The 24,153-nt window shown below is 34.6% G+C and overlaps 2 protein-coding genes across 3 annotated transcripts; both read left to right on the top strand.

Moving 5' to 3' along the window:
• Positions 1-213: 213 nt before the first annotated feature.
• Positions 214-5,200, top strand: LOC120083611 (uncharacterized protein At4g04980-like). 2 transcript variants are annotated; one of them, XM_039039433.1, is made up of 11 exons: positions 214-675; positions 827-886; positions 1,233-1,427; positions 1,703-1,798; positions 1,895-2,021; positions 2,102-3,178; positions 3,225-3,873; positions 3,996-4,161; positions 4,252-4,416; positions 4,546-4,698; positions 4,786-5,200. In XM_039039433.1, the coding sequence occupies exons 1-11, from the start codon at positions 610-612 to the stop codon at positions 4,993-4,995; spliced, it is 2,964 nt and encodes a 987-aa protein (XP_038895361.1). In that variant the 5' UTR covers positions 214-609; the 3' UTR covers positions 4,996-5,200. The 2 variants fall into 2 exon arrangements, with proteins under 2 accessions (XP_038895361.1, XP_038895362.1); XM_039039434.1 differs by lacking the exon at positions 827-886.
• A 17,306-nt stretch (positions 5,201-22,506) lies between these two features.
• On the top strand, positions 22,507-23,064 carry LOC120084144 (uncharacterized mitochondrial protein AtMg00810-like). Its single transcript, XM_039040044.1, has one exon. The coding sequence runs from the start codon at positions 22,507-22,509 to the stop codon at positions 23,062-23,064; it is 558 nt and encodes a 185-aa protein (XP_038895972.1).
• The last annotated feature ends 1,089 nt before the right edge of the window (positions 23,065-24,153 follow it).

Genomic DNA, 24,153 nt, shown 5'->3' on the forward strand with positions numbered 1-24,153 from the left:
ATGGATTGGCTATCCGTCCGTAATGCCACTTTCAATAAACAAAGATAATTAATTACCCAAAAAAAAAAACATAAAAAAACTAATTTTTAGCTTTTTTGTACGAAAGATTTGGCGCCCCTCCTTAAAATCCCCACTCTCTTTCTTCCTCTTTCTTGGCTTGTCTCTTTATAGAGAAAGTTCCAATGCAGTAAATTCCATTTGGTTCTTTTTCTTTTTTTTTTTCTTTTTTTCTTCTTCTTCTTCTTCTTCTTCTTTAGGATCTTCCATCAATCCTAACCCAAAAGCTCCTTCCTTCCAATTCGATTTTGTATATTTCCCTTTGTGTTGTGTTTCAAAAAGAAAAAAACCTTAGAATATATGTTTTTTTCGTTTTGTTCTGTATATATATATATATTTATCTAATTTTTTTGTAAATAACTTTTGTGAATGGTTGGTTTTCATTTTCCCCTTGAGAAACCTTCAACATCGCTGACCAGAGAAATAAAAAAGACACAATTTTTCTGTAAAAAAATTGAAAAAATCCCCCTAACCCCACTATTTCATCTGCGTTAGTTTCAATTTTTTTCTGTGCCATTCAAGCCTTTTTAAGGCTTGTTTTGGTCACATTTCATGGCTACCGGTGGCTGGTGTGGTTTAGGCCCTTTGTTGTTTCGTAAGAAGGCTTATGGACTCGAGGTTTGTTCTATCTTTTTTCATATATATATATATATCTATATCTATAATATTTCTCAAAACCATAGCCTTTTAGTTTTCTATTTTTGCCTCTGTCTCTGTTCTCAATCTCTGTAATGATTAATCTTCTAATGCTTAATAATCCCATTTCCAGACTCATTCTTCTCTTCCCTTTTCCATCTGTCCTTTGGGGAAGTGGGTTTGCTTAAAAAAGGTCAAAGCTTTTTTCCATTTTCTTTCCTTTGATCTTTTCTTGTATTGTTTCAATAATTTTATGCACCCTCAGATTTTATGGTGTGATCGAGCAAACGCGAAGACTTGGGGCTGGATGGAATGGGGGGGTTTTGTTAGGTTTGGTTTGGTTTCCTAGAAAAATTGATTCTTGTAGAATTTGGGGGTTTTCATCATCTGGTTGTTTCTTCTCTTTTGGGACTTTCAATCCCTTGTTTTTTCAAAACATGAGATCAAACAGAACAGCCAAAAAACATGTCCTTGATTAAAAGAAGAACCAACAAAATAAAATAAACCTTTGACTTGGCTTATGTTTTTTGCTGTTGTAGACAATGAAAAGCTCTTCTTACGTGTTCTCCAAGTCATACACTAAGAAGCCAAAGCCATCCAAAGCTGCTAGAAGTAAGAAGTCTTCAAGATGCAAAGATAATTTTGTTCAAATGATGGAACTGCGGAAGAAAATCGTGATTCTCAGAGATATCATTGATTTACCTCCTTTAGAACGCTCTGCTTCTATAAATGAGGTACCTTTTCTTCAATTCTTATCCTGTTTTTCTATTTCTAATGATACTCAAATTTACTTTTTGATCATATACTCGTTCAAATTTCTTATACCTGACCAAATATTAAAGAAATGTGAATTTTCCAGCTGCTTAATGGCTAAGGCATCAAGAACTATACATTTTCTGTTATGGATGTTTCTTGTAGTTGTTTGGTTTGTTAAAGATTGCTTTTTTTTTAATTATTATTATTATCATTATGTGTTTAAGATATCTTGATTTATGATGGGTTCTGGCAGCTGGTGGTGGGAACGATGGAAGATCTTCAAAAGCTTTATCCCGAAATCATTTCGGTTATCCAATATTCCGAAATGAAGATGACATGTATCGAACAGGTATGTCTGGATTGAGGTCTTGAATTTATGTGATACTGTTTTGTTAGAAAGTTAGAGGAAAATAATGTTGTGTGCTTTGCAAACTCATGTAATTAGAATCTTGCCCATTTCTGCACTGCACTGAAATCAATTGGTGAATCGTGGATGCTGAACCATGAATGGAGGGACAAATCGAAATATAATTTGTCATCATATCAGGAAAACGCCAGCTTCAAAGAAATTGGTCAGTTTTCAAGTTTTATAGAATTTCTTTTTGTAGAGAATATCAGGTTCATAATTGATGAAAACATTTCCTTTATGTAGTTGAATCTGTGTTGGCTATTATTGATTGCATCGTTAGTATGGCCAACGAAAGGTTTGATGTGATGGACGAATTTGTTAATTCAAAGGACTCCTCTTATTCAAGAACTAGTTCCTTCGGTAAGAGCTCGAGCTCGACGGATTCCTGCTCTGAAACCAATAGCTCTTGTTGCTCTTCTCCGGAAACTCCGACATCCGTTCTTACAAACTTTCGCAACAGTGAAAGAAAATCATCTGAAAAGGAGAAAGTCTCTTGTAGTTCTCCCCTATTGTGGTCTCTTAGAGTTCAAGCAGTGGAAAAACTGAACCCCATTGATGTGAAGCACCTTTTGCTTCCTAGGTTGTCTCACTGTGGAGTTAATGTCTGCCCCGCCCCGACCGCAGTGGCGATCGTTGAGGAATCAATGATGGATGTAGATGACAAGCTCACCTCTGTAAACACTGATGCTGCTGATGCAAATGAAGAAATGGAAGTGTGTGATGTTAAAGAAGAGAAGGATTTGAGCTGGGAAGCTAGCCAAGAGGCAGATGGAAATGAAGAACTTGAAGTGAGTGATATCAAAGAAGAGAAGTTGAATTTGAGCAGAGCAAACAGCCAAAAGGATATTGCTGAGAGAACTGATGATTTTGTTTCCCAAGTTGCTGCAACTGTTCAAGAAGTGCCTGCATCGGAATTACCAAATGTTGTATCAAAGCCATTACCGCCTCTACCCGTGGTGGCTCCCCCTCCCCTGGCACCGCCTGCACGTGCTCCGCAACCCTCTGTAGTCATCCTGCAACTGCCAACACCACCAGCATTTCCTCCACCTCCACCACCTCCACCACCACCAATGATGCAACAAAGTGCAGTATTCGCTCAACAACTTTCACAGCCACCTCCTCCACTACCGCCACCAATGATGCAACAAAATGAAGTATTAGCACTTTCACAGCCACCTCCTCCTCCACCACCACCAATGATGCAACGAAATGAAGTATTAGCACTTTCACAGCCACCTCCACCACCACCAATGATGCAACAAAATGAAGTATTAGCACTTTCACAGCCACCTCCTCCACCACCACCAATGATGCAACAAAATGAAGTATTNGCCACCTCCTCCACCACCACCAATGATGCAACAAAATGAAGTATTAGCACTTTCACAGCCACCTCCTCCTCCACCACCACCAATGATTCAACAAAATGAAGTATTGGCTCAACAAATTCCACAGCCACCTGCTCCACCATCACCACCACCAATGATGCAACAAAATGCAGCATTGGCTCAACAACTTTCACAGCCACCTCCTCCACCACCTTTGCCTCAGATGAAAGAACAGCCTGCTGCAGCAGCAGCGCCTGTTGCGCCTCCTCCACCCCCACAATTGTTAAAGGTAATCGAAACGGTGATCAAAGTTGGCGTACCACCACCACCACCACCACCATCAAACGTTACTGGAACAACGGTGAGAGCAGGCATACCGCCACCTCCACCAATGGCACCCTCGAACGGGGGTGCAGCTCCAGCACCCCCTCCTCCAATGGCCCAAGGCAATGGCTTTGCTCCACCACCACCTCCTCCAGGTGGTGCACTTCGATCCTTGCGCCCCAAGAAGACCTCTACTAAACTGAAGAGATCTCATCAATTGGGAAATCTTTACCGGACACTCAAAGGGAAGGTGGAGGGATCCAACCAAAATCTTAAATCGGCTAACGGAAGAAAAGGCAGCGTCGGGAGCAGTACCGGAGGAAAACAAGGAATGGCTGACGCATTGGCAGAGATGACAAAAAGGTATAAGCTTCTCTTTTGTAAAGTGCACAACAAATGTAATAGTAGAATTAACATCTTAAAGAAACAGAGGACTGCAATATGAAGCATCCACATAAATGTTGTTTCTTTTGGGGTTGTTTCAGATCAGCATACTTTCAGCAAATTGAAGATGACGTTAAAAAACACGCAAAATCAATCACAGAGCTTAAATCTTCCATTTCATCTTTCCAGTCATCAGACATGAACGACGTACTCATTTTCCATAAGCAAGTGGAATCAGTACTAGAGAATTTAACTGATGAATCACAGGTTTGTACAAATTCTGCCATTTCCAAGTTTCTGATCATTGGTTTCAAACTGTTATTCAAAAGAATAGGCTGCACTTTCTCATTATTGAAGGTACTAGCAAGATTTGAAGGATTTCCTACAAAAAAGTTGGAAACTATGAGAATCGCAACAGCTTTATATTTAAAGTTAGATGCAATTGTTCATCAACTACAGAATTGGAAGTTTGTTTCTCCCATGGGACAGCTTCTCGACCGAGTTGAAAGTTACTTCTCTAAGGTAGATTTGAAATGCCTATTTAGATTTGTTAAAGCACTGAGGATTGAATTTACTATATCTCATCAGCCTCAGCATGTTGCACCATGTCATATATGAACCATTGCTTTTGCCTCTGCTATGAACCTACAGATCAAAGGAGAAGTTGATGCACTCGAACGAACCAAGGACGAAGAATCAAAGAGATTCCGGAGTCATGGTATTCAATTTGATTTCAGTGTCTTAATACGGATCAAGGAATCAATGGTGGATGTTTCTTCCAGCTGCATGGAGTTGGCTCTGAAGGTGGCCTCCCCAACTTTATTACTCAATCAAAAGTTAACTGATCAGCCAAATAGTAACTTCATTTATGTGGTTGATTTATATATATAGGAAAAGAGAGAGTTGAAAGCAGCAGCAGCAGAGAAGACACAAAATGGAGGCCGGTCCGAAAATTCGAATAAGGCATATTCTAAGATGCTATGGAGGGCATTTCAATTCGCATACCGAGTTTACACGTTTGCCGGTGGACACGACGACCGTGCTGATAGGCTGACCAGAGAATTGGCTCTAGAAATAGAGAGTGAATCTCTTCACCTATGATTCTCTCCTATCTCTTTTGAAGTTGTTTTCCTCTCCTTTCTTCTTCTTTTTGGATGCAAGAGAAAAAAAGAAAAAAAAAATTAAAAACACTGAACCATGTGAGATCAGTGGTTGGTTTTACACCATATCTAGCATTTTACTGTGTGGAATGGTATATTTGAGTAATGTTTGGCACTTATGTTGAATTGCTTAACCTTTTTTCCTCTATCTGGATAGGACCTGTAAAACTGATGTAATTAAATGAGTTTTTATGATGCCATGCATACATATATAGAATATATATACAACTTATTTACAAAATACAAGTTGTCACATGTTTTAGGGTCCATTTAGATTGACTTAAGAAAAAAATGTTTTTCAAGATACTCATTTTTATTTAAACACTTTTGACAAAAATGGTTGAAAATACATTTCAAAAGCTATTTTGAGTGGTTATCAAACACTCCAATTTTTTCTGAAACGATTTATTTTTAAATTAAGTACTTGAAAATGCATTCAAAACACATCTAATCAATCATGACTATGTAAAAGATTTCTTATTAAAGTTGTGGCAACATATTGTTAACATTTCTTTGTTTTTGCATGTTGTTGAAGAGTATGTTAAGTTGCATATGAAGGAGATTGAACTCATGGTTAAAGTGTGGTTATATTGTAGTTACAGAAAAGAGAAGATGATGTAGAAGACCAGAAAGAAGACAGTTGGAAAATCTAGCTTTTGATTTGAGGCTTCATCAAAAGTTATTTCTTGACAAAAATCATCCTTACTTTTTGAAAAGGGGAAGTCTAAGTATAAAGTTCATAAATTTTTATCTCAAAAGATTATAAGTAGTGAAAGAACATCTATAGAAGATAATGATATCCATATATAGATTTTGAATTACTATAACAAAGAGGGCACCATTGTGATAGCAAAAACCATCCAAGGAAATCTGTGTTGGATCTTATTAGCAGTATTCAAAAGTTTTCTCTTAGGAATAATAATATTCCATAAGGCCTTATATGGGTTGTGGATTATAAAATGTGATTATTGTATGATTTTCAATGTATACTTTGTAGACATATTCACATGACATAAATGTCTTTTATTGCATTAAAGTTATTATTATGGCCAACTAATTAGATGTAGTTAGGTTGCACCTGGTCCATACATCCTATTTTTCTTACATATTAAAAAAATAAAAAATAATTCAATTTTTTTAAGAAGAAATTGCTATATGGTAATTTTTTATTGGAGAAGCCTAAATTGTCTCGAACTTTTCTATTATTGTTATTTAAAATTTTGATAAAAACTAACCTCGAATGACTATATTTAAAACTCAATTGGCTAAATTTGGACAATTAAAAATATAAAAGCTAAAATTGAATAAAACTCAAATTAGGATTAAAAAGGAATGTAACTAAAAAAAATATAGGTGACAGGTCTGAAATCTATGTTGTTAATAAGCTTCGAGTTTATAATACCGAACTACTCCTACTACTACAAAGACGTAGTAACAGTGGTAAGTTCGAGTCGATCCGTAGAGAAGCACGATTGGTTTTGTTAAGCTAATTTTCTAACTAGAGCGATAAATGAGGAGTTTTAATGTGAAAGAGATAAATGCGTGAAATTGAAATAAAGTACAATGGATATACGAAACGGTAATGGATTCATCTAGTTCTCAGATCAAGTAGTCATTCAATGTAAATTAAATCATTGTTTTCAGCCAACATATCATATATTCGAATTATGCATGCATAGCTACTAATCGATGTGAATTAACTAATCTCTATAAGCCTTAAAATAAATTAATCCAAACCAATCAAGCGTCTTAATTCGTAATTAAGACTGGAAAGTCGTGCCCTAACTAACCTACATGTTCCTAGATGTAATTGGGTCCTCAACAACCACAAAAAACTAGAAACACATGCATTAAGATTCAAGATTAAACTATGTTGATTAAATATCAGGACAACCATGTTCAAATAATCAATTTATTTTTTTAAATCTAGATTAAACGTGCGATGCAAAGACTCATGGACAACCTAAAAACCTAATCATGTTCATCTAATCTGTGCTACAAGGGTAAATTCAAAGCATGGACGATTACAAAGATACGTACAAGCTTGAATTTAACTAGCTAAGACATGCGATCATGATAGGGGCATCAATCCAACACATTAAAGCAAGCCTAAATTAAAAAAGATTCAAGAAAAACATAATTCTGAATTAAAGTACAAATATTGAATAGAAAACTCATCAAAATACAAAGAGCGTTCGATCCAAGAACTAGACGAAAAATTACCCCATCGATTCATAGACAAACCAATGGGATACATTCCAATACATGTTCATAATCCAAAAATAAAATAAAAACAAATCTAAAGATACTGAAAATTGAAGGGAATAGAAGAAGAATGAAGATTAATTTCGGCCTCCAAATTCGGCATTCGCCTCCAAGAATTGGCTTATCCCCCAAAATTCGGCCTATTTTGACCTATGGCTAAGAAAAGGAATATATAATGATCAACGCAGCGTTGCAACACTTGGAGTAGCGTTGCAACGCTGATGGGGCGAGAGGGAAGCATCAGACAAGAAGTCCAATGCTTAGTCCAATGCTTGGTTGCGCATGTCCGTCAATTGTCACAGCATTGCAACGCTCTAAAGAAGCATTGCAACACTGATGATTTTGCCTTCAAGCATTGGAGTGAAGCGTCAGGATGCATTGGGATACTGGCGGTGATGCAACTTCGAAACGTTACGATGCTTGGATCCGTTGGGGTTGATGCCCTAAATCTCGTAGGGTCCTATAGTTTGTAAACCTTCTATAAATAAACATTTATGTGGTTAATAATATATGATATTTTATTCACTTCGTCTATGAAATATATGATATTTTATTTTCATTAACAACAAACCAATAAACTAACATCCAAGATTATCGTTGTAACTTAAATATGTAAGTGGAGACATATAGGTAGATCATGTTTAAGTGATAACCTAAATGGTCTGTAGTATATGGATAAAGGTGAGTACCTTATCTTGGTGACACTACGAAGTATGGCCCGCTTTGTAGATGTTACAAATGTTATAAAGTGCTACGAATGATCTGATCCTGATCATTCATGTATTAGACATGCGAGCGGGGATATTCTATACAAAGGAGTTTGTATAAGACCGAACCACAAAATGCTTAGTCTCGTTATATAACGTCGTTCATCATATATACTTTCATTTCACTAGGATGATCATAGGTAACATGACCTTAATCCAGAGTGAGTTGTGAACTCCTGCCTATGAGGGAGGTTTTTTTATTTGTATGGGTGAGAGTGGCCAGATTACCGACTCAACAAGTCTACCATTTTGGGGATTCGTCTGATTGGGGAGTTGGGAACTCAGCTAGACAAGATGAAATTCGCTCCTTCCCCGAAATAAATAGATGAATTGTTCCCTTAAGAGCTGATTCCGAGTCTTGAACAATGTGGTGCCACACCTTTTCTTGGCCCAAAAGGGGTTTAGTCATAGTGGGACTATGATCTATTGACCATTAGAGGGATCAGTGGTACTTAAAGAGTTAGATGTAACTACAGGGGCAAAACGGTAATTTGGTCAAGATGTACTTACGAGCAATTTGTGAAGGGTCATCGTGCTGTTGATTGGTTATATCCAATGGACACAGAAATATATTTGTAGTACGAAGAGTGTAGCTGTCCGTCTTTAGTGGAGTGTCCGACAATAATGGATGGTGGATAAAGTAATTAAAGAGTTTAATTATTTACTCATGTACGATTGGAGCTTCAAGCTACAGGTCTATAAGGTCCCCTTAGTAGCTCAAAAGAATTTAGTTGAGAATTAGTTTTTGGGTTAATTTGAAATGTTCAAATTAATAAAAGATAAATTTAATTATATATGATGTAATCAAATTAATTCAATTATATATGATATAATTGATATAATATATTTGATATATTATAGTTTAATTGTAGGAATAAATATTTGAACATGATTCTAATATATTTTCTATGAATAAGATTCATAATTGTTAAATTTAATATAAATATGAGTTATATTATGTCATAATATAGAGAAAAAGAACTATATTTTATATTCTATATGATGCAATATTAAAATTATAGGTTATAAATATAATATGATAAGTTGATTATCATATTTGTTTATAATTATTAATTATTGAATAATTATCTCCTTTTTCTCTTATTTATAATTATTATGGCTGATCATTCTTGGTGGAACTCGATGACATTTTGGTATTTTCAACTCCTTTGAAGCCCAGATGTTCAAATTAACTCCAAATTGGTTCAAATTAACCCCGTTCTTCACCAAATGATTAATTCTACCTCTTGGTTGCTTGATACCTACAAAATAGGGAAATAAACACATAAAATTCACTAACGAGCCTGAATTAAACTAGGAATAATAGCTCTTTTTGAGAGCTAATAAACACCCCTAACATAATTCTTGCTCGTCCCGAGCAAGGTAGAAACACACAATCAAATAGAAAAATAATTAAAAACATACTAGCTTAATTCGCAATGTTGTTACTCCAGTCTCAATAGTCAGTTAGAATAAAATTTATAATCAAGAATGAAATCATTTATGATCAATCAATGAAGCACAAGTTTAAAAATTATTCTTGTTCTATCTATGCATGAGTGTGCCTACAGTCTTGCTAGTTAAGCTTGAACAGCCGGTAAGAGTTTTAAAAGGTCCTCATCCTATTTTCCTCCTACACTGGTTCGGTTATCGACCTTGGACATACCAAACTTGCAAAAACATGGGCAACACTAAGACAAGGGTGCCTAAACTCACACACACAAAACATAAAAGATATTTCTCTTACCTAGAGGGCTAACTTTCACACACCACCATCGGGAACCTATCAGTCTTTTCTGGCGGCCCCTAACTAGACATGGCGGAGGTAGCTCTTTTCACCTATATCCATGCACACACACACTTTTTTTTTTTTTTTTTTTTTTTTTTTTTTTTTTTGGAATTGCAATTAAATTGTTTTTCTTTTTTTCTTTTTTTTTATTCACAGTAGGCCCTATTTTATTCACTTTGTCTAGTTTTGCTCTAAAACAAGCATAGTTACTCCTAAGTCAAAGATGGACCTTTCGGGGTGACAACAAAAATACAAACTAGATAACCCAATTCTAAGCATGTAAGACTTTAATTTTGCTAAATAATGACTTAAAGATGCAAGTGACAAGATTTTTTTTTAAAAAAAAAAATTGGGCTAAAAATCATGATCATGCATTCCTAACGTCTTTTCATTCAAATTTCATTACAAAAAGAGTGCGTCATATACTTTCAAGATAATAACAGGGCAAATAAGTAAGCAAGGCAATCAAAGCACATAATGTACTACCTAACAGGTACCCCACTCCCAGCATAAAAATATACGTTGTCCCCAATGTATTTCAAGTAAAGCTAAAAAAAGAATAAAGTTTAAAAGGGAATAGAAAACCTTCCCTGAAATCGATGTCGCGCATAGGATGGTAGTGGTCGGGCTCGCCTTCCAAAAAGATGCTCTCCTCTCTTAGGTCGTCCCTACAAAACAAGAACAAAAAGAAACCTAATCTAGAAAACAAATAAAAAAAGCAATAAATTTTTTTTCATGTGGCTCCCTCTAGGAAGGGCAAATTTTTAACGTCAATTGCTCGATATGACATATCCCTTATCAAGGCACAAAGAAATTCTCGTATTTCTCTGGTCCTTTCTTGGATGAGTCGATATAGTCTGGTAAGACTATAAGGCTCTTCATCTTTTGAAGAGAACCGGCAGGTCGAATTTTGGATTTTTTATATTAGACAAAAAAGGTAAAAAGAAAGAATCAAAAGACTTAAGGACTGACTCAACAGAAAATAAAGACTCTTGAGAACAAGAAAAAAAAACTAAAAAAATATACGATATACTAGACAGCAGAACAGAGCGAGGTTTTTCAACCTCTAACTCTATCACCTGAAAATTGACGGGTTTAGGCTCAGATTCTCCATAGTCTTCACAAACCTGTTCTAAACCTGACATGCTATCCTCCAACTCATCCTCAATGTTAACATAGATTACCTCATCACTGCACGCCTCAGTGATGTCATAAGATGTATGTGACAGGGTTCGCATCCTCTCTCAAATGAATTAGAAGATTGAGTGACTGAGTCTCTCAAACCTTGAAGATCAATTCCAACCTCAGTCTAAAGACTAAATCTCTCTCGGAGGTCGCGGATCTTCTGGCTAAAAATAATATATTTAATAGTCATTTGTCTAATCACATCTTTTAATGGCATACCTGAGCCGGTGGTATGAGCATGCATCGTCATGTCGGATGTGGCAGGGGGTGAATCATAGTGGAACTGGTCCCATCCTAGGTCTCCATAGCCATAGGACTCCTCCAATTGGGACAGATGAAAATAATCATCCATGTAACTCGGATACTCTTCCATAGAGTAATCTTGTGGCATAGGGCTCTGCTGCAAATTTGGGTATGCTTGCTTAAGGTGATCAATCCTACATGCTTACCTGTAACAAACTGACTAACCAAAGAAGTTAACTTAGCAAGTTGACCTCGAAGGTCACGAACCTCGTCACTTAGCCGAGATGCCCCACTCGATTGTTCCCATCCTTGTTGATGGTATCCGTTCATGCTTAAAATACTGACACAAAAAGGAAAACAAATCAAAAGCAAAAGAATACTCTAACTAGAAATTTAACTAATGAAACTTCAATGGCTTCCCCGGTAACGGTGTCATTTTTGATAGGCTCGAAACCTATGTCCTTAATAAGCTTTGAGTTTGGTCAAAAGAAAATTTATAATACCGAACTACTTCTATTACTACAAAGACGTAGTAACAGTGGTAAGTTCGAGTTGATCCGCAGAGAAGTGATAACTGGTAGAAATGCCAGTTATTATAAGTCTTTTATTTAGAATCATGAGGGCTAATAAGTAGAAAACACGATGATAATAATTAGAATTTGAAAAAAAATTGAGTTTTGCGTTAATTAGCACCTAAATCCTCACTGATCCCAATATTATGCGTTACTCCATGCCAAAGTGTCTATTTTTGTAGCTATCGAAGAGAAATGCATGCGCTGAAGCCAGGTGATCGTAAAAACAAACGCATGAGCTAAGCAATCGCAGACGGTAATGACATGTGTCCAATGCATGGAAGTTGTGGTAATCACATGAGTCTAATGCATGGGAATTGCGGTGACCAAATGGAGATTGCGGCCACGGAGTGATAGCCATAATAGAAGATCGCAAGATGGGTAGAACGCGTTGATAACTTCAGCTAAATTAAGCTCGGACGCATACTTTGGGAGTATCAACAAGATAAGGCGATGTGACAATGTCCATACCGCGACAAAAGTAGCAGTGAGCCATACCGTCATCATTATAGCTGTCGGCGTCCAAACTTTATAAATAGCCCTTGGGACCTTCATTTTAAGACATCCAAATTTCTGCCTCAAGGCAGAGGTTTATGATCGCAGATGAGAGCTTGAAAGAGATTTTCAGTGAGAATTCTTCATCTCCACAACCCAGACCGAGTGAGGATCGAAGCATTCGCCAGAGATAGAGCTCGAGAGAGATATCTCCACCATTCAACCATGGTACCACCGGTAGCCTTGACGCAGAGTCCTTCTTTTCTCTTCTAATCTTTGTGTTGTATTACATTTTAGCTTAAGTTATTAAGATAATTTGTGATCAATGCAAATCTTTACTCCTTCATTGTCGTCTTCTTCATCATTTTCATCTCTATCATAGTTTATCTTCAACGTTTATTTATCAAAGACAATCGCATGCTTAATCGTGTAGCCTAGAGATAGGACGCATGAAGCAACCTACCGAGAGGTGTGCGTTGTGCGAGTATAGTGAGTTAATCCTCTTTGCTTGGTGAAAGGTTGTAGCAACGCCTGTCTATGGGATGTTGCATTGCTTGTCTATAAGTTAAATAGCCGTGTCTAACTTCCTGAGAAGATAAGAGATGGAATGCACTAAAGCAAAGTTCGCATTGTTCCTAGAGATAGGCACAATCTTATGCTCGACGTAACCATGCACTATAGAGATATAGTCATGCAGCTGACCACCGAAAGGTGTGCGATGCTTTAGTGCAATGAGCTGGGATTACTCGGGTGATTTAAGATGATAAACATTACTATGCGTTAATGGTTGTTGTGTCTCTAATTATTCTCATTGCAAGTCTTCTATTGCTCAATCTGTTTAGTTAGGAGTAGGAATAGTGTGTACATCCATTAAACTTATTTTTATTTTTCTTTTCATCACCTCAAACGCATTACTTCACAAGAATTATTGAGTGACAAGTCCCTGTGTTCAACCTTGGATTACCCGAGAAACTTGCGTTTGCGTTATACTTGGCGCGAGCATAAGAAAACTTGTGATAGGAACACGTGGTCATTACATACTAGATTAGCACATCTTCATTCCGACGCATGACCTCAGACATATGGGTGCAAATGCATGAGCCATGTCTAACGCATGAATTCATGTACAGCTTCATCCGTTCTTAATAAATAAATAAAGCAATCCATTCCTAAATAAAATTCAACAAGAAGCATGATTGGTTTCGTTAAGTTAATTTTCTAACTAGAGCGATAAATGGGGGGTTTTGATATGGAAGAGATAAAATCATAAAATTGAAATAAAGTGCAATGGATATACAAAATGGTGATGGATTCATTTAGTTCTCGGATCAAGTAGCCATTCAATGTAAATTAAATCATTGTTTTCAGCCAACATATCATATATTCGAATTATACACGCATAGCTGCTTAATCGATGTGAATTAACTAATCTCTATAAGCCCGAAAATAAACTAATCCGAACCAATAAAGTGTCCTAATTTTTAATTAAGATTGAAAAGTTGTGCCCTAACTAACCTACATGCTCCTAGATGCAATTGGGTCCTCAACGACCACAAAAAACTAGAAACACATGTATTAAGATTCAGGATTAACTATGTTGATTAAGTGTCAGGACAACCATGTTCAAATAATCAATTTATTCTTTAAATATAGATTAAACGTACGATGCAAAGATTCATGGACAGCCTAAAAACCTAAGCATGCTCATCTAATCTGTGCTACAAGGGTAAATTCAAAGCATAGACGATTACAAGGATACGTGCGAGCTTAAATTTAACTAGCTAAGACATGCGATCATGATAGGGGCGTTAATCCAACATATAAAAGCAAGTCTAAATTAAAAAAGATTCAAGAAAAAACATAATTCTGAATTAAAGCACAAAGATTGAACATAAAACTCATCAAAATACAAAGAATGTTTGATCTAAGAACTAAACAAAAGATTACCTCATCGAATTCATAGACAAACCAATGAGATACAATCCAATACATCTTAATAATTCGAAAATAAAATAAAAACTAACCTAAAGATACTGAAAATTGAAGGGAATAGAAGAAGAATGAAGATTAACTTCAACCTCCATCGATTTGGCCTCTAAAATTCGGCATTCGCCTCCAAGAATCGACCTATCCCCTAAAATTCAGCCTATTTCGACCTAGGGCTGAGAAGAGGAATATATAGTGATCAACGCAGTATTGCAACGCTTAGAATAGCGTTGCAATGCTGATGCGGCGAAAGGGAAGTGTCAGATAAGAAGTCCAATGCTTGGTTACGTGCGCGCTCAGCTTCATGTCCATCAATTGTCCCAACGTTGCAACACACTAAAGAAGAGTTGCAACGCTGATGCTTCTGCCTTCAAGCATTGGAATGAAGCGTCTCGAGACGCTGGTGGTGATGCAACTTCGAAGCGTTGCGACGCTTGGATCAGCGTTGCAAAGCTATGTCCATTACCAAAAATTCGTTACTCAATGCTCGATGATTCGATACTCGATCCTCGTTCATCGGTTGCGTTTTCTTGATTACTTAATAGCCTTTTACTCGATGGTACTCGATGATGCTCGATGGCTATCATTCTTGGTGGAACTTGATGATATTTTGGTCTTTTCAACTCTTTTAAAGTCCGAATGTTCAAATTAACTCCAAATTGCTTCAAATTAACCTTTTCTTCACCAAACGATTAATTCTAACTCTTGGTTGCTCGATACCTACAAAATAGGAAAATAAACACATAAAATCTACTAACGAGTCCGAATTATGTTAGGAATAATAGCTCTTTTTTAGAGCTAACAATAGGTAATAGAGAAAAAGTTAAAGGGGATTTTCAAAAATAGAAAAATAAATGAAACTATTTACACAAAATAAAAAAAAAATTAATCTTCTTTGATAGAGTTTGATAGAAGTCTATCGGTGTTTATCAATGATAAAAAATGATAGAAGTATATCAGTGTCCATCCGTGATAGAAACTGATAAAATTCTATCACTAATAGACGTTGATAGAAGTTTATTAATTTCTATCTGTGTTTCTTTTTTTTTTTTTTTGCTATTTTCTGTAAACATTGATATTTTTTAATATGTGAAAATTTTCAAAAGTTTATTTGTTTTTTTTTTAGTTCAATCATTGCACATTTGACATGGGTATAAAATACAAAGAAGGAAGGCTTGGAATGGGTGCTCTGATTTGATGGTAATATAAAACACAATTGCAGGGCGAGCATGAAATGAAGACTAAATAATCATTGGGATACACCGGAGTGTGTAACACTACTTACACCCGATCAATAGTAAAGTCTCATTGGCATAAATTGTACTTATTCGTTATATATGTGTGTATATATATATTGTAAAGTAAATATTTGGAAAAGGAAAAAAGTACCGTTTTGGTCCCGTTTTTAAGAATAGGTCTGTTTGGTTATTAACATTTCAAATTGGTCATTTTAGTTCTTGAATTTTTTAAAAAAAGTTTCCTTCAACTAATAAATATTATAAATTTAAACATAAAGTTGACCAAATATATGGCGTGGCAATACGACTTGAAAATTTTTTAATCTTTGCTAGTTCTTACTCTTCTCTTCTCTTTCTTCCTCCACTTTCTTCTCTCTTATTCTCCTTCCATCTCTATCTTCTTTCCTTTATGTCATTTTCCAATGGAATAAAAAACTTATTCAATTGAATAAATCTATTGAGTAAAACTCAAATTAGGATTAAAAAGGAATGTAACTAGAAAAAATATAGGTAACAGAGAAAAACTTTAGGGGGATTTTTAAAGATAGAAAATAAAGGAAACTATTTACACAAAGTAACAAAATTTAATATTCTTTGTTAGAGGTTGATAGATGTCGATAGGAGTTTATCAATATTTATCAATAATAGAAACTCATAGAAGTCTATCAATATTTATTATTATTATTATTTTTTGCTATTTTTGTAAACACTTTGATATTTTTTCTATACATTAAAATTTTCCAAAAGTTTGTTTTTTCTAGTTCAATAATTGCACATTTGAAATGGAGATAAAATACAAAGAAAGGCTTGGAATGGGTGCACTGTTTTGATGGTAATATAAAACAAAATTGCAGGGCGGGCATCAAATCAAGACAAAATAATCATTAGCAGGCGATGCACCAAAGTGTGTAACACTGCTTACACCCGATCAATAATAAAGTCTCATGGGCATAAATTGTACTTATTCGTTATATATATATATATATATTTTGTAAAGTAAAAATTTGAAAAGGAAAAAAAATACCTTATTGGTCCAATTTTCAAGAATAGGTCTATTTGGTTATTAATATTTCAAATTGGCCTTTTAGTTTTGAGTTTTTAAAAAAATGTTTCCTTCAGCTAATAAATATTATAAATTTAAACATAAAGTTGACCAAATATATGATAGGCCAATATGATTTTGGAAATTTTTTAATCTTTGTCGATTCTAAATCTTCTCTTCACTTTCTTCCTCCACTTTTTCTCTATCTTGTTCTCTCTCCTTCATCTCTATCTTCTTTCCTTTTTTGCCATTTTTTTCAATAGAATAAACAACTCTCCAGTGTGGTGCAAAAATTCTCACACTAAGGCCACATTTGACTATCAATGGTTTTTTATTTTTATTTTTAAAAATTAAATTTATTTCATTCGCATTTTCTTATTTACATCTTTCTTAAGCATCATGGTTGAATTCTTTACCAAATTCTACCAAAACAACTTTTTGGAAGTTGTATTTTTTATTTTCAAAATTTGATTTAGTTTTTTAAACCATCGATAAAAAGTATATAACAAAGAAAGAAATTGAAATTTAGAGGTGTAACTAATGCCAATAGACTTAATTTAAAATAAAAAAACTAAAAACAAAATAATTACTAATAGGAGGATAAACTTTTCATCATAATCAAGAAAAGGTCTGTGGGTTTAATTTTTGGATTAAAAATTCTCACACTAGATTTATATCAGCAAATTTTCTTCTCTTTCACCTCCAATTTCTCATATCCTTCTCTATTTTCGATTCCTCCTTCTCCACTTTTCACCATGAAAATTCCTAAGAGATTTAGCCTTGAACGCCTCTTCCGATCCAAGAAGAATCACTCACCAGATGTCTCCCACTCTGATTCACCGTCTTTCGGCTCTGATAAGTCCTCTTCCTCTTCCTCTTTCGAGAATTTCTTCAAGCCGAACTACGCTGTTACCGACGATGATGCTGAACGAAGTCGACAGTGATGACGACTCTTAGCTGGTTCGCATTGGAGGAGGAGGTTGTGATGATGTTGAGCGAAGTCAACAACGGCGACCATGGATTTATTCGTATGGAGGAATTGATAGTGTCTAATTTTTTTCAATGACGTAAAAATAATATTTGAATGAATATTTTCTATATTAACTTGAGATTTATATAGGGAATTTTTAGAAAGGACGATAATCAAATTTCAACTCCTCTCTCAAACTCGAGTTGATAGAGACAATTTGAGTTTGTGAATGGATAAACGGAACCAATTGGATGACTAAAACTGAAGCGCAAGTCTGAATCAAAACACAGTATATCTAAGGGGGAAATAGAAACCCATAAAGAAGTAGAACACAGAGAACTTCTGAGCTGCAAACAGGAACTCACGAACAAATAAAACCCACAAACTTCTGAGCTGAAAACAGAGATCTATCGATGTTAGATTCGAAAGTGGAACAAAACAGAGTTGAAATCCATTAACAAAGTCAAACCAAAACTAGGCTTGACTGAACCAAACCAAATCAAAATGAACTATGTTTTTTTTTTATATAAAGAATTGGATCAAACAAATCAAATCAAAATTGAACCGATTACACAGAACCAAACCGATTTGAATTAAATGAACCAAGGACTTTTGAAACCCTCCATGATGGAGTAAATGGAGATGGCTAAGCGACGGGCGAGATTGGGCATGGGTCAGACATCAGGCAACATGGGCTGTGCATGCAACAGAGCAGAAGTAAATCTGGTGATGGATCTATGCAAAGCTGGGCGACGCGAATAGAGTAGAGAGAAATTGGATGATGCCGGTAGGGATCCAGATAGTGGGTCGGACCTGGGTAGCAAAGTGGAGTTGGATCTAGATGTCGAAGGGTTTGTTTTGTGGTAGATTCGGTGATGGCAAGGGGGGGATTTCAACGACAACAGAGGTAGAGACGTGTGGCTGGGTTAAGCAACGGCTTGACAGAAGCAAAGTAGAAACAGACTTGGACTATTAATTGTAGATGGATCTGCCTCCATTGACGGTGGATCAACGGAGGTAAAGATTGGATAGAGGAGGTTTAAAATTATAAACCTTAGAACTTGGGCTCTTATACCATGTGGAAATAATATTTGAATGAATATTTTTTATATTAACTTGAGATTTACATAGGAAATTTATAGAAAGGACGATAACCAAATTTCCTAATTATAACCTAAATATATAGGTAATACATAAACTAAGATCTAAATATCTCAACAAATTAAAAATCTCATACAAAATTTAGTGTAATTATTTCTAAGAGGCATTAAAGAAGAAGTACATGCAATTCAAAGAGAGAAGATGGAAATGGAAGAGATAGGACAAGAGAGGGAAGAGACAGGAGGAAGAAAGAGAAGAGTAAGAAGTGGCAAAGAATAAAAAGTTATATGTATTTTTTTTCAAGTTACATTGCCACATTATATATTTAATCAACTTTATGTTTACAATTTGTTATATTTATTAGTTGAGAGACCTTATAAATCTATTCTTGAAGACTAAAATGACCAATTTAAAATATTAGAAACTAACACACTTATTTTTGAAAACTCTAAAACCAAAAAGATATTTTTTTCCCTTTGAAAAACCACCTCCATGTATTATCCTAACACCTCTCAATGAATGACAACAAGAGTATAACTTAAACATGAACTTTTACTATCAACTTCGAGGTATGGGGCTTTGATCCTCAACCTTACATATTGCAAAAAGAAAAAAAAAAAAAAAACCCTCTTAGTAAATACCTAAACAAGAAAGTTTTTTTTTTTTTTTTTTTTTTAAAATTTTATGGATCACATTCATACTAACTTTAGTTAATTACTACACATCAATTAAAGCTATCATTAAAGACTTTCCATAGAAATTGGGCTACACTTATGTTGGGAATGTCTTAAACTCATAGTTCGTAAATATTGTTAATATATTTTTTTTATCAATAAAAACATTGTCCAGTATTTTATTCAATAAATTGTTGTTCATATTGCATTCTTTTATGAAAATCCAATAAACAAATCCATGGCTATAAAATGAATACTTTAACTTTATGGGCGACATAATAGAGGATCAAGTTTTAGTATATAACCAAAAACAGTCTATAAGTATATGGGTGAGATTGGGTACCTCATCCTGGTGACACTATTGGATGTAACCTATTTTATATACTGATACAAATGATGCGACCCAAAAATCATTCATGTGGAGACATGTGAGTGGGGGCATCCTATGTAATGAGTTTGCATAAAACCGGACCTCGAATAGTCATTTTTCTTTATAACAACCGTTTATTGTTAAAACTGACTATTTCAAACTCAATAACCTAGGGCAACTCGATCTTAATCTTGAGCTAACTATGAACTCCTGTTTATTTGATCTGTATAAATGAGAGTAATTCAATAGTACTACTCAATAAGCCTCCAATTTTGGGGATTAGACCAGATAGATAGCTAGGACATAGCTTTGCAATATGGAATTCACTCCTACCCAACTTAGGGTTAACAGATAGGTTGTTCTCTTAAGTTCTGATGCTTAGTCTTGGACAACGAGGCCCCACCCTCTCATGATAGAGGGGGTTATGATTTTTAAGTTGGACTATAAATCAATTGTTCAATGGAGGATCAGTGGAAGCTTAAGGAGCAAGATGTATTTATAGGGGTAAAATGGTAATCTTTGACCCAACTGTAAATACGAACAATCTGTGAAGGAATGACTAACTGATTATGGTTAAAATGGACAGAAATATATCTACAGTGAGGAGAGTGCAACTATCGAGCTATAGTGTAGTTAACGAATAATGATAATTCGGTTTAAAGAGTTTAACCGATTAATTGCAAATCATTGGAGCTCATGATCTGTAGGTCCATAAGGTCCCTCTACTAACTCGTAATTTGGATTAGTAAATTCAGTAATCTTGATGAGATTTGAAATTAGAGTTTAGAATTTGAAATGTTCAAATTCAATTAGGGTTTCTATTAATTGTATTTGATACAATTGAAATGTTTAATTTTATCGAAATTAAACAAAATTAGAGAATCGATTAAATTAACAAGATTAATTAAAATGTTTAATTAATTAGTTTTATCTAAAAATCAATTAATTGTACTATTTTTTTTTATTATAAAACTAATAAACAAATAAATCAGTTTATTTATTAAATTGATTTTACAAATCAATTTTGAAAATTCAATTTGAAAAACAAAGGGAAATTCCAAGAGTTGGAAATCTCCACTAAAGGTGCAAGCACCTTTTTCATCCAATTTCACTCAATCTCCATTAATTTCATGAAGAAGGAGTTGGCCTTCATGCAAACTCTAAGATTGTATGTTAAAAGCTTTATAAATTGGAGTGTTAGGCTAAATGATTAGCCATGCATTCAGAATTTCAACAAAAATTATGCAGAATTTGAAACCCTCATAACCCTCTCCAGTTTTATCAAGCACCAGCTTAATTTAGTGTTTCCACTACACAATCCTTGCAAGAGAATAGTTGAGAAGATCTTTATAGTAGTCTACTTGAATATTGAAGCATCTTTTCGTGAAACTCAGTTGGTTTTAAAGAAGATTCATCAAAGGTATTGTGTTTAGCAAGCCCTCTTGTGAAATAGTTTTTTTTCTAAAGCATGTTTTAAACTCAAATTAAGTGTAATTAGAGTGTTATTGATTCTGATTTTCCCCGATGCGTGTTAGTTTACTCCATCAGTTTACCAATTGGTAATGAAAAGTGGTGAAATTTTAATGAGATTCCATTTGATGGATCAATCATAGTGGGCCTCAATCGCAAATATAATTATTAGACTGCTTTTGATCATGTTTACTTAAATATTTTGCAGACATAATCTTTCTTCTTTTCTTTTACCGTTATCATCACCGTTTATGGTCAATGGTAATGAAAACGATCACAGTAATTGTTTCATTTTCGTAATTTTTCAATTGTCAATAACGGTATCGGTAATGGTAATAATATTCTCGTGTAATCAAATTGAGCACCTTACTTAATCAGATTGCGAGTTTTGATTATAGACTTAGAATTGGGCTCTATATCTCATTACGATACGGAATACCTATAAACAACATCAAACGTAATCAAATGAAACCCACTTTTCATATTACGTTTTCAGTGGGGTAAACGTATGTTAGAATACAAACACATGCATAGGTACTAAGATTCCATTGAAACAAATATATATTAGGGATCTTACCCACATTAACACATGTAAATTGAATTTTCCCTTTACAATAACTTTAAGTAAAGTCGCACACATATATAAAAACACAACATACACACACCAAATCATGTTTATTTCATGGAACAATGATTAGGTGTAGCCTAGACTTCACTAATCTCATGTTCCCCTCCTTTACACATGAATTATCTATATATATATATATATATATATATATATACTAAAAATTACATGTGACACATTTCTATTAGGTGTTAACCAGGTTACACAAAAGATGGGTGCACCCTGATTTTTTCCTATTCCACGGGCTCAAGCTGAATCTTGATTCCTCCAATGGTGACGTTTTCTCCACCAAGCTTGGGCTCAAGTTTGGGTTCAAAATAAATGGAAGATCTTTCAAATGGATGTTAAATCAACATTCTTGAATGGATATTTGGAAGAAGAAGTATACTTAGAACAAAATCTTGGCTATGTCCTGAAAGGTTAAGAAGATAAAGTCTTGAAATTAAAGAAGGTATTGTATAGATTGAAACAAGTGCCTTGAATGTGGAATAGTAGAATCAACATATATTTCCTTGACAATAGGTATTTGAGATGTCCTTATGAACATTCTCTATATATTAAGACTAATGATCATGGAGATATTTTGTTGGTTGTCTGTATGTGGATGACTTAATTTTTACAGGAAATTGTGCAAGTATGTTTGAAGAACTCAATAAGGCAATGACCCAAGAATTTGAAATGACAGATATTGGGCTGATGTCATATTATCTTGGTATTGAGGTGAAACAACCAGATGAATGTATTTTTATCTCTCAAGAACGACATGCTAGAGAAATTCTAGAGCAATTTAAGATGATCAATTCTAGTCTTGTCACAACTCCAATTGAAGTTGGGATAAAACTACCCAAATATGAAGAAGGGGATGTTGTTGATCCTTTATATTTCAAAAGCTTAATTGGAAGTTTGAGATATTTGACTTGCACACGACAATATAATCTTTTTAGCGTTGGATTGATTAGTCGATTTATGGAATCTCCTACAATTACTCATTTGAAAGTGGGAAAAAGTCTTCATTACCTCAAAGGTACACTTGATTATAGATTATTTTATTCTTCATCTAAAGAATTCAAGCTTCAAGGTTATTATGATAGTGACTGGGCTGAAGATGTTAATGATCGAAAAAGTACAAGTGAATATGTGTTCTTTGTTGGTAATACTGCATTTACTTGGAGTTTTAAGAAGCAACCTATTGTGACATTATCTACTTGCGAGGCATAATATGTTGCTGCAAGCTTATGTATTTGTTATGCAATTTGGTTAAGGAATTTGCTAAAGACGGTTGGGACTGTGATCCATATAGATAATAAAGCAAAAATTGATCCAGCAAAGAATACAGTGTTTCATGATCGTAGCAAGCACATTGATACAAGATTTCATTTTATCAGAGACTACATTTCAAGAAAGGAGGTTCAAGTTGAATATGTGAAGGTTGAAGATCAAATTGCAGATATTTTCACGAAGTCACTCAAAGTTAATGTGTTTAACAAGTTAAGAACTTTGCTTGGAGTTTTCAGAAAACATGCTTAGGGGAATATTGAAAATTAAACATGTTTTAATTAGATAAGTTATAGATTAATTAATTTATGAGAGTTGAAAAACTAAAAGATGAGATTAATTAAATATGTTAACATAATAGTTAATTTAGTAGAGCTTCACGTGAATTAAATGTAGAATTTTAATTGTTCCATATATATTTAATTAGGGTGTGAGTTATGTATTTAAATTTAACCATGACAATCCTATAAATAGGATTGACATTAACATTGTTAATGTATCCAATTTTATAGAGAAGAACACATAAAGAGAGTTCAATCAAAGTGTGAACCAAATTTTAAGAATCTTTTAATTAAAAGTACTTTTGTTTCCTCTCAAATAATCCTTTGTTGGTTATTTATTTGTATGTGTCCATCACATGCTTCCAACATTCTACGATTCAGGTGTGCAACATCAATCATCTGCTGGTGTTTTAATTACTTCACGGTGAAGAACATCCGACAACAACCCATCTGCCAATGCGAACTTATCGCCGTCGAGTGTCATGACGTCGTAAAGCCCACCAAGTCTACACAAAATTTCTCTACGATCAAATTTGCTCAGAGAGTCTCCTCTGGCAGCTTGGGAGTTTTGGTAATTTTCTTCCTTACAGGCTCTGCATGGGACATAATTAATGCCATGTCTTTTGTTTCGAGGGATGAATATATACAATTGGTTATTTTTGGCTTTAGAATATAGGGGAACTGATAGAAGAAAAGATAGAGAAGCCATAATTTTATGAAAAATACTTAAGTGCATCTCGGGCATCACCTA

The sequence above is a fragment of the Benincasa hispida genome, chromosome 8 (assembly GCF_009727055.1).
Source record: "Benincasa hispida cultivar B227 chromosome 8, ASM972705v1, whole genome shotgun sequence".
In the NCBI taxonomy this organism is placed as follows: Eukaryota; Viridiplantae; Streptophyta; class Magnoliopsida; order Cucurbitales; family Cucurbitaceae; genus Benincasa; species Benincasa hispida.